General features: G+C 34.5%; 1 protein-coding gene across 1 annotated transcript; it reads left to right on the forward strand.

Moving 5' to 3' along the window:
* Window positions 1-1486: 1486 nt before the first annotated feature.
* LOC143579198 (pentatricopeptide repeat-containing protein At1g71420-like) lies at window positions 1487-3777 on the forward strand. Its single transcript, XM_077062579.1, has one exon. The coding sequence runs from the start codon at window positions 1506-1508 to the stop codon at window positions 3699-3701; it is 2196 nt and encodes a 731-aa protein (XP_076918694.1). The 5' UTR covers window positions 1487-1505; the 3' UTR covers window positions 3702-3777.
* Window positions 3778-14380: the final 10603 nt, after the last annotated feature.

Here is a 14380-nt window from a genome sequence, read left to right on the forward strand (position 1 = left end):
TGTTTTGACTGTAACCTTTGAATTCGATATGTTGTAGCATTAACTTTTATCATTGCTACTTATTTCATACATTTGTTAATTTGCAATAAGGTTTTTGGAAGTAAGAAGTTAAAAAGAATTTAATTGTCGAAATAAATAGTACTAAAATATCAAACTTAGTCCGACTATGAAATTACTCGAATAATATGGTGGGGATGAATTATCAGACTACGGATTTGATGTGAGGTAGGGGGGCGCCAATCGCCGTCACCTCACTCGCGCTTTGACAGACAAATGTAAAGTGAGCCGCCCCCCCCCCCCCCCCCCAAACCCAAACATCAAATGATGGTGCTTTGACGATGGTTGGGCACCGGGGAAAATAAGTAGGGTCACATTCAATTTTAACCAATCAAACTATCTCTTCTCATTTTTATTAAAAGAAAGATTAAATATTAATTAACAAATTAACTAAACCATCATGTTTGATGATTTAGTTAATAAATGTCCCTACGTCTTCATGACATCACTTTTGATTAACTAACCATCAATCACAACAAATTTATCATTTTAAATGTCATGTTGGTTAGGGATCTCACACAATAATTTCCTAAGTTAGATTATTGATTATTTCAAGAGAATCAAGTAAATTTTGGTTGTGATATGTAAAAGGTCCATGATTATATGACCCTTTCTTGAGGCAAAATTTGATACAGACGAACCAACAAGAGAACGACAAAACAGCTAAATTCAATTACTTCATAACAAATCAGTGGTCCAAATAGTGCTAAAAACATAATAACAAATTCAAAATTAAATAACAAACTTTGCAAACTAAATGAATATCAGATTATTGATCTCTCAAAAACTTTCATTCTTATCTTCAATGATTAATCCACAAATCTTACGGGTTTGCTGCTTATCTATATACCACCACATTTTTACAAAAAAATAACCAGTCCCTATAAAAAAAACACACACTCAAGTAATCAACCAACAATTTAAAATAGATAAAATTCTCAAAATAATCCATTTTTACAGAAATAAACCAAAAATAGCCCATTTTCTTGAAAACTTTTCAAAATGACCCTTAAAATCCATTTCTGGAGACAGATTTGGTTTCAAATTCTACGTAGAAGATGAAGTTTCAAAAATGTCGCCCCCCCTACTTTGAGTCGAAAATTGTATGTTTGAAAATAGTCGGAGGAGACGGAATTGAGTCGAATCTGGTCGGAAGAGAAGTTGAGTTGAAAATGGTCGGAGGAGATGAAGTTGAGTTGAAAATGGTCGGAGAAGACGAATTTGCGTTGAAATTTGCCGGGGAGATGGATTTGGTTCAAAAATGCAGTTATTTAAATTTCCAAGACATATTTGAAATTGTACGAAGGAGACGGGATTTGGTTCAAAACTTAACGGAGATAACGGATTTGAGTGGAAAATGGTCGGAGAAGAAGGATTGAGATGAAAACTTAAGTGACATAATTTGACATCTTAATAAATTAACAAGTTAAACCCATGAAGCTAGCACAATGCTCAACCTCCGGCGAACATTCACCACCGCCTCCACCACTTACAACTTCCATCAAAACCTAACCTACCTCTTAGCCAAAGGTCACCTCAATGAAGCACTTAACCTCTTCTTCATCACCTCAAACACCCCCAAAACCCACCAAACATACGCCGATTTCTTCCACGCCTGTGCCCGCCATAACTCCATCACCCACGGCCAAACCCTACACCACCACTTGCTCAACACCCAAACCCTCAATACCCATTTCACACCAAACATATACCTATCCAATCACCTTATCAACATGTACGCCAAATGCGGCTTTTTAAATCATGCACGTAAGGTGTTCGATGAAATGCCTGAGAGGAATGTTGTTTCTTGGACCGCCTTAGTTTCGGGTTACGCCCAATACGACAGATGCCAAGACTGTTTTCAAATGTTTTCTGAGATGTTATCTGATTGTCGCCCCAATGAATTTGCGTACGCGAGTGTGTTAAGTTGCTGTGATCGTAAATGTGGGACGCAGGTTCATTCGCACGCGATGAAAACATGTTTTGTTGATTTTACATATGTGTCGAACGCGTTGATTACGATGTACTCGAAGAATGATGATTTATATGAAGCTTGGATGGTGTTTAAGTACTTGAAGTCAAGAAACCTTGTGACGTATAACTCGATGATTGCAGGGTTTCAAGTTAGCGGAAAGTGGGAAGAAGCTGTTGGTTTATTCTCAGAAATGAGGCGCAATTATGATATTAATTTCGACCGTGCAACTCTTCTTAGCATCTTTTCGTCATCATCAACAGGTAAGGATCATGGTAGCTGGCTCGAATACTGTTTTCAGTTACACTGTCTTGCTTTAAAAACAAGTTTTATTTCAGAAATAGAAGTAATAACTGCATTAGCAAAGGCTTATGCTGATCTTGGTGCACAAATACCTAATATTTATAATTTATTTTTAGAAACAGAAGGTAGGAGGGATATTGTTTCATGGACCGCGTTCATAACAGTATTTGCAGAACGCGATCCGCTAAAGTCGGTTTTAATGTTTTCCAAATTATGTCAAGATGGTTTTATACCGGATCATCATACGTATTCGATAGTGTTAAAAGCGTGTTCAAGTTTAGTGACCGATAAACACACGATGGTTATCCATTGCCATATTACAAAATATGGGTTTGAACATGATACTGTGCTTGCAAACGCGTTGATTCATGCTTATGGACGATCTGGGTCGGTTCTTGAATCGAAGGAAGTTTTCGACTTTATGGTTGTTAAAGATGTAGTTTCTTGGAATTCGATGATAAAGATTTATGGGTTACATGGTCAACCCAAAAACGCGTTGACTTGCTTTGACCAAATGGATATACCACCTGATTCCACTACCTTTGTAGCCGTTCTATCAGCTTGCAGCCACGCAGGTCTAGTCGAAGACGGGACCAAAATATTTGAATCCATGTTGAAAACGTATCAGATTGTGCCCCAACTCGATCACTATGCGTGTATGGTCGACATTCTCGGGCGATCGGGCCGGATTTCACAAGCTCAAAAGCTCATAAACGAAATGCCAATCGAACCTGATTCGGTTATATGGAGCGCGATGCTTGGAGCGTGTAGAAAACAAGGTGGGGCCGAGTGGTCCGAGCTAGCCGAGTTAGCTTCAAAAATGTTACAAACTTTGGACCCGAATAGTTCACTCGGGTATGTACAAATGTCCAACATAATGTGCTCAAATGGTACATTTAATAAAGCGGTTGATCTAAGAACACAAATGAACTGGCTCGGTGTTAAAAAGGACCCCGGTTTGAGTTGGATTGAAGTCGGGAACTGGGTCCATGAGTTTGCAGCTGGCGGGATGACCCACGGTCAAAGGTTGACCATATATCAGGATTTAGAGGAGTTAGTTAAAGGGCTAAAACGGTTAGGTTATGTGCCCGAAAGTAATGTTGTAATGCAGGATTTAGAAGAGGAAGATAAGAATTGGGAATTAAGTTATCATAGTGAAAAACTTGCTTTTGTTTTTGCGTTAAAGTGTGATGAATTTAGGTGTTCTAAACGCGCAATTAGAATCGTTAAGAATATACGGATTTGTGTTGATTGTCACAATTTTATGAAGGTTGCAAGTGAGTTAACGGGACGGGAGATTGTCGTGAGAGATTCGAATCGGTTTCATCACTTTAAAGAAAGAGTTTGTTCGTGTAATGATTACTGGTAGTTTCGTGAATAATGTTTTAGTGTGGGATTTTGGCTAGTTGACTGTTAAGTCAACACTTCAAGACTGTTTGACTTTGTTTGGTTCTCTGTTTTTCCATGACCTCTGGTTTTGTTGGATTAAATGGTTTACTTGGATGGGCTTATAAGGGGTATCGATTGAATAGCTTAAATTCGGCCCAGTTTATAAACAGGCCAGGCCGAGCCGAGCCCAGAACACCCATGGTGTAAAGGAGGGGGGGGGGGGGGGGGCAGTGTTGTGTATAAAGGAAAGATTGAAGATGATTATTGATTAATCATTAAGCGTTTCAACAAATTTTCAGCTGTATTGATGTAAATTCACATCTCTTATTTGTATTTCTGTTGCTACATCTTGGAAATTACAAAATCATATGGTGTGTGTTACATTTTTGCAAGAAAGATGGTTTGATTAATAATAAAAAGCCTAACCACATGATGCCTTTTATCTGTTCAGATGTGGAAAATGAATATAGTTAGCTAACGGTGATCCCTTTTTATTTGACATGATTCTTTTTTAAAGTCGAGCTGAGATAGTTCGAGTTCAAACCAAGCCAAGCTTGAGCTGACACGTTTAAAGTTCTAGCCGACACAACAGAAAAGGTTTGTGAAGAATTAAATAGAGAATAAAGAAAGAAAATTGCACATGTTTGGAAACAGTATGATCAAAACTAATTGAAAACTAGAACAAGAAACCATTAAATACTAAACTAGACCCAACCAACTACAACTCAAATCCTACTAGTTTATAATTAAATCAAATAGTAGAAGATAAACATGACAAGCCTATATTTATCCCGTATTCGGCTAGCCGAATCCATGTGACATCAGCCGATCTCGAAAGAGCCAAGGATCTTCAGATGGATCCACACACCTCTTACAACCCAATTACATTATCTATAATGGCATCTTAGATTCTTTTGTGGATGTTTTATCTATATTTATTGTGTTCCCTTTAGTGTTTTAGCCTTTTGTGTTCCCTCTACTGTTTTAGCATTATAGATATGTGCCACATTTTTTCTTCTGAAAGAAAAAAAATCCTCACTTTAGGCCATAAAACATGTTCAACTACCCCTCCTAAGATACTACGTGCACATACTTTTGGTTCTTATGTTTCAAAACATATGCTTGGTTTTTAATTAATTTTTCAGAACAGCAGGCAGGCTCGAAGGTTTTAAAATATAGCCGGTGTTTTAGGCTCATTTGTATTTAAAAAACCCCTTAAATATGGAAGCCTTTTTTTTCTTTTCCTTGGAAAACACTTTAGCCCCCACTAATTGAAAAAGTTTGTTAAAACTTTGAAAGACTTTAAAAAGTTGGCTGCAAAGTTCTTATTATAAGAATTTTTATTTTTTGGTTGGTTATCAAAAATGTCATGACTTTTCTTATGAGATGTCATGAGTTCGAGTCTTACATGCAACAATTTGTTCTAGGTAGAGCCAAGGGTTTTTCTCTGTCATGTTTCCTCTTAGGTGGATGGGTTAGGACACCACGTTCTGTTATACTAGAGTAGTAACGATCTATTTTTCAAGATGATCCCGAGTGCCAAAACATTTTATGTTGAGTAAAAAAATAGTGCTGGAAGCATTTGAAATTTGCAGACCTCATTATCTTTTGGTCCTGATTATTTATTGGGTATACAAAATGTGAGTGTTTATATGTTTCTAAGAGTAGTTAAACAAATTGACACATTATTAAACTGAATGTTTGATCGTCATCTTTTTTGGTCTTTAGAATACATATTATTGATAAAAGATAATATAAATAAATATCAATGCATGTAGCTTTTTAATTGATCCAAAATTGCTTTTAAGTGTAATAAAACTATTATCTTCTTCGGCTTATATAAAAAACTATTAATTACCATAAAACCTAATACGAAAAATGTACTGTCGTATGTTTTATTCAAAAAGGTTTTTAAAGATTTATTTTGTTCATCTTATACATAAGATATGTTATTATACACATTATTATATTTAACTTTTTTGTTTAATTTTTTTGAACCTTGCGTGTATCACGGATTCTAACCTATGCTAATAAATGTACGAATAACCTAAACTTTCATATAATTATTATAGGAAAAATTGGATTTTAATAATCTCATATTTTTGCAGTTAACTACTAACAATTCAATTTGTGAGAATATTCTTGCCACCAGTCTCACGTTTTACATTTTTGTTTTCTCATTGGACATCTATTAAAAAGAAAAAACTTAACTTCGTCAAGCTTTATCCGAATTTCATATTATACAAATCGACTGATGTAAATCTTAATTCGAAGCGATTCTCCGGACAACTTCACATTCGTTAATTGGAAATGTAAACACACAAATTGAAACTTTATTTTGTCATTTGGAGAGAAGTGACTACTTTCTAATACGGATGATTAAAGTGTATATAATAATGTACATTTCATCTACTTATTTTAACTTTTTTCTTTACTTAAAAGTCGGCAATTTTGTAAACTATTTAAGGCAACTAATATAAAAGTGTTTGCTGCCCCATGTTTTCAGTTATTCTTACCTAACCGTATTATTATTATTAGTATTATTATTCATATTTATTTATTTATTTGTTTATTTTCGAGTGACCTACACGATTGTTTAGTTTCACCCTCACCCACAAGTCGTACGTACACCCAAGAAGAAGCTTCTTAAAGAACCTAAATTTCCAATTTTGCCCTTTTACTATTTCAACAAATCCATCAAACCATTCTTATCTACCTGTCTCTTGACCACCTTTTTCTTTCTTTGTTCTCAACGGTCTTAAAAAAACACCATTATAGTTTAAACTCATCCCAAAAGTTCAAGAAAAACACACAAAAGAAAGATCCATGTCCTTTATATGTGGTACCTCTTTTAAGACCCAAAAAGAAGATGATTTTGAGGTTCTTTGGCCATCCCCTCTAAGAAAATCAAGAAAAAAACGGGTTTTGTCGTACAAGGAAAAAAGAAAACAACAAGAACCCGTACGCGAACCGCGGGGCTTGACAAATTCGAGGCTCTTTTAGCGGAACTTGATGACAAGAAGCGAAAGATCTTCACCCAAAAGGGGTCACAATACATCTCTTTTGTTCGGTTCGTGTACTCGAATTCAAACGATGTGACTCCCATTATTGTGAGGTTTAAAGATCATCCAAGGAAATTACAAGACAAAGATCATCATAAGCATACCAACATTAAAGACTTCAAAAGCACTCTTTCACTTCCTAAGTTGCAAGTTTCAACGTTGGATCATAACAAGAATTTGGAACTTCTTGGGGGTTTTAGTAATGTCACAAAGAGTACTAAGATCGGAACCAAAGAAGTGCATCATGAACAACCATCAGCCGGTAAGGTAACGAATATGACTAGGGTTAATCAATGGAAACAAAATTTGAGAAGTAAGTTAGAGGAGTGGTGGATGCCTTCTTATAACTTGCCTTTGTTTGTGATTTTGGTGATGCTTTTCTTGATATTTTTCGGACGTTCTTTGGCGATTATATGTGCATCGATCGCTTGGTACGTGATTCCCAAGATCGATGGAACGTTTGAGATCAACTCAACTACAAAGAAGATGATCAAGCACCAAGACTCAAGAATACCTAGTGAAAATAAGGTGATTTCATCTCCAAGAGTCTATTTTAGTGGACCCATAGATGTTCAGCCAACAAACAAAATGAAGAAGCTTATGAGTTTCTAAAGTAATCAACTTGATTACAATCAACAGTCATACCAACCACCTCCAGGGTTCAAGTTCAATAATTTTAAGATTCAGAAAATTGAGTTGTGCTAAATGTGTACCACATTAATATTTCCTTATTTTCACACTAGAAAATATGCAAAAAAACCCTTGATTTGATATTTTTTGAAGGATAAGTTTAGTGTGACATGTAAATTACTATGGTAATAACTAGAAGTCTAGAATACATATCTTAATTATATTTTCTGATTTCATGTTGTGATCTTGGTGTACATGTTCTGTTAGTGTTGTAGTAATCGCAAATAACTAGTCGAGCAGTAAATGGGGACTAGCAATTAATCAAAAATAATCAGGGATTACTCGGAATTAATTCACGGATTTTAATCGGCGACACCTAGTCATGATTTTAACAACAGCTGTTAGTATTAAATTTTAATACCAAACTGTGTGCGCTTATTTTCAAAACCATTAACCGATATAATGAATCATAGTGATTAAATAATTATGGTAGTTATTAATATAAACATGGATGATGGTGGGGTGTTTATGGGAAAATATGTATATAAAAGATGCTTGTTTTCATTTGGATACCTTCTTTGACCGTTGTATGGTTTTGTTAGCGAATTTTATATTAATGATGACAATAGAGGGGGGCTACTTTATTAATTATAATCATTATGGTTTGTTCTTATCGAATTCATCGTGATGTATGAAAATAGAGGGGCCAACCATATAGGAGCACGCTTACTTGGACTATGATTATGTGTAAATCGATTACATATATACAACGTGGAATATAAACCGATAAATACAAGTTTAATAAGCGAATACATTACATAACGAACTATTGTACTAAGCAACTTGAGTAACGACTTTCTTTCTCTTCTTTTGCCCTCGTCTTGTCCTAGGGACACTTGTTCCCGCTTCCCACACACGCACACACATGATCTGGCTCGTCAAAAACTTTGTGTCTAAGCAACTCCAATTGCAAGATGCTCGAGTAAAGTTTAGGTACTTTCAGTAATTATGTCCTGTTTCCTATGATATAACTTTTGGTTCAACTCATCACTATAATAAGAATTGCTTCATGTCGCAAGTTCCGTTATGTAAGACAACTTATTATTGTGCAAGAAGTTGATTTAACAGAAAATGAAGAATATAGTCGGTTTAACTATATTAATGAGGTTTAATCCCTTTGAAGACTTAGGTGGTGTTTGTTTTCTGAAAAAAAAATGTGAGCGCTTTTCTATCTGTGTCACGTAGCCATGAGCTTATGCATAGTGTTTACTTTCTCGTAGACGTTTCATTAAAAACATATGTGCAGACTCTTCTTGATGCAGATTTGGCTCAACCTCTTTTTACCTCTTTAACATCATAAACCATCGTTCTCCTTCACATGCTCATACGGTAGGGTATTATGTTCGTATATTATTGCATTAATTGTATAGTTTTAGTTTGTTATATGTACGAACAATGGTACTTCATACGTGTTTATTGTGTTACAAGTCATAGGGTGTTAATGCGGTTAATAATTTGGACTTGTATGAGCACGGAATGAATGCCTGAGATGATTGGCACGCAACACGATGCAATACGGAAAAATCCCTATTGATGAGACTCGTCACGCTACGCGATGGGGGTGGAAAGGGTCCCTCGCAATACGCAATGGGTCAGATTATGAAGGAAGTTGACTTTTGGACGCGATGGACCCATGGAAGTGTGAGGGCGATACGCGATGACCATATAAAACAGGAAAAATTAGGGTTTGGCCTTTAACTTCTATTTCACGAATCATGTTAATCTATCACAACTTCCAGTCATTTCTAGGAGCTATAAAGTGATTCTAGACCTTCCAACCATCTAGTAATCATTCCTTATGGCGTTTATCATTATGATTGAATATCTAGCAAAGACAATGAGCAGCTAGTCCTCTCGAATCATTCCCGGGACATAGAGTATTGTAACACTGATGTTTTAACATTGATGATAAGATCTAGCAAACACTGAATGATTGTTGTTGATTTATAATTTATGAACATTGATGTTTGATATTGTTGGGCATTCAATCAAAACGATTAGTTTGTCGATTGCTTTGACACGTGTTTTATAGGGTTTATTGTTTAGTCTAAGTCGATAAAGCATACATATGTCCTTGTTTGTGTCACGCTGGCAAGGAACCTTTGGATACCAGAGCCGCGTGTTCACATTTATTGATGCCTAAGAAAAGATTATTCAGTTAACCAGATTCCTTTATCAATGACTAACTTGTTAAATAACATGAGATTGTTGTTTAGTTTACATGTTTGAACCCCAGGTGTGATTCGTTTCTTGTTAATTGTTTAAACTTGCATAAGTGATTGTGTTATTTTAAACTCAAATCATTGCTAGTGTGGTCAGCACTTGACTTAAACTTCATAACATAAACAATACTTCATAATGGTTAAGATAATACTGACCACAGAATCCTGTTGGTTTAACACCATGTTTGCGCTAACTAGCTTAAGGTGATTAGGACACAATTTCAATCTATTTTTATTAAATCATGACAACTAGATCAGCTCACAACCCTAGCCACTACCCTCGCCCCTCTATCGGCGTCGCCCCTCCATCGAAGAAAATCCAACACTCGAGGCATAAAAGTATCATGCTTCACTACTTCTCATCCATATTGCTCTTCGCTATCGCCACCACATGCCGTCTCTTCCGAACTTCTACGTTGATTGCAAGTGAAATTAACAGTCTTCGAATTTTTTATTTGCTAAACTTTTCTCATGATGAGAGTGAAATTGGTCATTAAGTTTTCGTGTATTTAAAAGTTGAAATCAATGTACATAGCATTTGAAAACTCATATTGAAAAGACCGAGGTTTAATTTTTTGTTGAGAAGATTGAATTATCAACCCTAAACTAGAGAGTGTTGTATAACTATTATTTAAAAATCAATGTTGAATTTATTTTTTTTTTAAGTTTAAAAAATCTATTTATTTAAATTTCAGTTTATTTTAATAGTTTGCAGAAGTTAAAAAAACAAATAGCTTTCTTATTACATACTATGGTCCACCTCTTCTTCTACGAAGATCTACAAATGTAATTCATAAATTACCCACATTTTATCTCTTAAAAAACAAACTACACATAGTCACTTGGCAATTCTCTTTTAGAAAGTACACCACATATTAGTTTGAGCTTTTTTTTCCTATTTGAAAATAGGTGTTTTGAAAGTTCAAATAGGTTAAATATATTTTGGAAATCTTGAACAAAAATATAAAAATTCTATAGCAATTTTCTTTCTAACAAGTGGATAACTTTATTCATATCTATATATTAAGTCTGGCAGCGTTTTTTTTTTGTTTTTTTGTTTTCTTTTCTAGTTTGATATACTTAATTAGGTGAAGTGCTTTCATGTACTTTTAATATTTTATTCTACCCTATAATTATATCCATATACGACCATGAGCTGCCCTAAATTATATTTTCTTTCAGTGTACAGTTTTTTGTTAATGAAATTATTGCATATATAGATAATCGACGGCCATTATCGACGGATCATCAACGGTCACATCATCAGCGGATCTATGAAAGATATCATCGTCAAATCTCCATGGTTACTAACCGATTGATCAGTGAAAAACTTGTTTGCAAGTGATATCCATGCGTACAAAAGTGACAATTAATTAATGAGCTCTTGTAAATAAAAAAAATCAGTTAAAGAAAATTATTTCATGCTATATAAAGTATATATGTTCGATTAATGATAACTATATATCAAACTAAGCATCATGCATGAGAGGTAGAGTTCAAGAATGTGGTTGGTAACTCGTGTTGTGGCACGTACTAGCTCATAAGAGTCTAAAGCCGCCCATTCAGCATTTTTTGGTGAAACTTTCGTTCAACTTCCAACTTCGACTAAAGCATTTATGTCTCCTCATCACTATGATCGTTATTTGTTCATGTACAAACTTTAATCTATAACCATCAAACATTATACATATGATTATAATAGTTTGTTAACTAGATAATTGCTTTTCTAAATAAATAAATAAATAATACTAAATCATACAAAAAACATACCTCCGTAGCCAGACATAAGATCTCACGTGTTCAACGGTTGAGATCACCGATAATGGCATAATTGTAAATTGTCAACGTACTCGTTTGTCGTTTGTCGGTGGTCTCAAAGATGAAAAGGTGTTCTTGGGCTTTTAGTATGCTGCAAATTGTCAACGTACTCGTTTGTCGGTGATTTTTTTTCGTTAGTGAATTTAATTTTTTTTAGTATTGATAGTCACGTTGTAAATTTTTTATTATGTATTATATAGCATTTGTCACTCGTTTTCTATGTGTTATTGATTATTTGATATTTGAGTGATATCGGCCACCAAGTATTTATTAAATGTAACACCACGTAAGAAATCTTAATTCCATCTCCGGTGACAGTTAATACCTAAAATATAATTGTTTTTGTCAAAATATGAAAACAAAAGCTTTGAGGTAAAGTACAAAAAATAATGGAGGATTTGGTGTAAGGATGACTTTGTGCAAAGTGGATGATGCAAACGCAATAATATAAAATATTCTCAAAACCATTTTAAAAAATATATAAATTTACAAAAAATGACATCAAGAACTAAGTTTTGTTGATTAAAATATATAAAATTAAGTATGCTATTATGTAAAAAAATAAGCGATAAGTCACAAATAGACACCTAATTAGTGTTTTCACTGAGTTGTTGAATTGGATGACAATGCACAATTTTTGGTGCATTGGTAGGAAATATTGTGCATGTTCCCACACATATAGTATTTCTTTACGAAAATAATGCTCGTTTTGTCACCTCTTTCTAACCAAAAGTCCTCAAAATGTCAATTTACCAAACCACAAATTTCACATCAATTTTGAAAGAGTACAAGTGTGCTAATTAGGAATTGTCACGTTGACCTTTTAAGGTTTATAACCGTAGTCAATATTCCGATCAAATGGAACTACCCAACCACACTCTAGAAGCATCTAGAAACCAACTTATTGGTTTGGAGACTTGGTGTCCCCATGTTTCTTGAGTAATCATACGTTAGAAAATCATAAAACACAGAAATATGTTAAATTATATCAATTAATTTTTAAATTGTTTGTTTCAGGTTAAAAGATTAGAACATAAAGTTGAATTCTAACATTTCATTGTCATAAAGACTTTGACAAACCATATGCACTTTTTCTTATTCGGATCTGAAAACCTTTTTACATACACATGTAAATTGTAGTTTCTTCTCAACCAAGTTAATTGCAAACTGCTAAACACTATATATTATCAATTAATTTTTAAATCATATCGAGTTGCAAACTGCTAAGTCTTTTGATATTAACAAGTTAATTTTGTTTCAACAAGTTATGCGGCAAATCTAAATTACTGTTAGATTGAATCTGACAAGCGCGATGTGGGGCTTGCCTCTTGTATCTGACAAGCAAGTTAAAATGAGCGTGACAACAGAATTAGATCTGCTAGAGTTTGACAATATCAAATTCGAAATTGAATGGTGTGATACTCGTAATCAAATTTGTTCTCAATTGATACCCTACAACTTTATAATCCTAACAAAATATGTACAACTTTGTAATTCACTTTAAAAAATGATGTCATCATATTATGTTATGAAATGAAACTGTTGTAAGGTATAAAACATTGAAACTTGTGTTTCATCGGTTGTATGGGCAACAAATATGAGATTTATAGTCTAAACAAGCTTTTGTACCCGCGCGTTGCGGCGGAGTTTGTGTTTCTACGACTAAAATACAATCTATAGTAAATGCACAAAGTTTTTTTTTAAGCAATAACAATGATTTTAGAGCCAACTTATAGTTGTGGCCTAGAGAGGGAGCCATCCTTGACCAACGAGAACTTTAGCCCTTAAGGAGGGTCAAGTGTCAAGGTTGAAACTATAGGTATGAGACTTGTCCCACATATAGAAAACAAAAGTGGGATTTATAGCCACTTTTGGGTTAACTTTCCTTATTTGGGCTGTAACATATTAGCTCTTAACTTATTTTGTAGTCATCTAGATTTTATTGCTTGTATTGATGTTGTTACTTGTTTATTGTTCAAGGAACTTGGGACACAATTTAAGTAGCTTGGACACAATAACGCATTTGTGAGTACGATGTTGGCATAGGATCTCAATATTTGTTACTCATGCCGGTAAATGCAATAGTTTACACGAAAAAACATGTAAAAAGGGGTAGACTTACTTAACCAAGCTCAATCTCTACATGTGGCACTTGCTAATACATGGTGACATACACCACCTAAAAGCCGGTACCCGCATATACCCATCCTACCCTTAGGTAGGAATAAGAAAAATGCTTCAAGATTTTTTTGTATGGAATTCTAAATTTAGTAGATATCGTCATATCTTTAAAAACCGAAAACTAATTACTGAAATTAAAGACGCAAATAAACGTGTAATTCATGCAATCGATGATTTATGTGTTTTTACATTAAAAACATAGTGATTATAGTTAGTACTCTAATCAGAGCTCTAAATAATGGAATTCGGGCTTGGCATTTGTGTCAAATCGCATATAGTTGTTTGCTACTCGTCAAGAATATGGCATTGTAGCTCTTCTTGTGGCCAGCCCAAGCTATGCTCATTTAAGTCACGCATTTTCTGTCGTTTTGTTCTATGTCAAATATGTCACTATCAACAGTATCAAACGGCCACTGTCAAACGTTGATAAAAAGAATCAAACGGTCGGTATCAACAAGTATAGACCAAATCAAGAAACAAGCAAGCCCGGCTGTATCTTAACTTTAACTCCATTGATTTGTCCACACCCAATGTTGTATTGCCATATGCTTCTTAGTTTACATCGAGATTTAGTCTTTGCTTAATTCTCCCCGTCCCATAATAATATATGTTACTTGCCACCTTATTCTTGTCTTATAAACCACCCCTCTCTTACCACCACCACCACTCTCTTTTAATCGCCGCCA

Source organism: Bidens hawaiensis, unplaced genomic scaffold (assembly GCF_021521415.1).
Source record: "Bidens hawaiensis isolate Kalapana, Puna unplaced genomic scaffold, B.hawaiensis_p1.1 tig00029631_1, whole genome shotgun sequence".
Classification (NCBI taxonomy): Eukaryota; Viridiplantae; Streptophyta; class Magnoliopsida; order Asterales; family Asteraceae; genus Bidens; species Bidens hawaiensis.

Bases quoted from the DNA above. Each gene is read 5' to 3' on its own strand.
- LOC143579198 (XM_077062579.1), top strand. From the start codon at position 1,506: ATGCTCAACCTCCGGCGAACATTCACCACCGCCTCCACCACTTACAAC.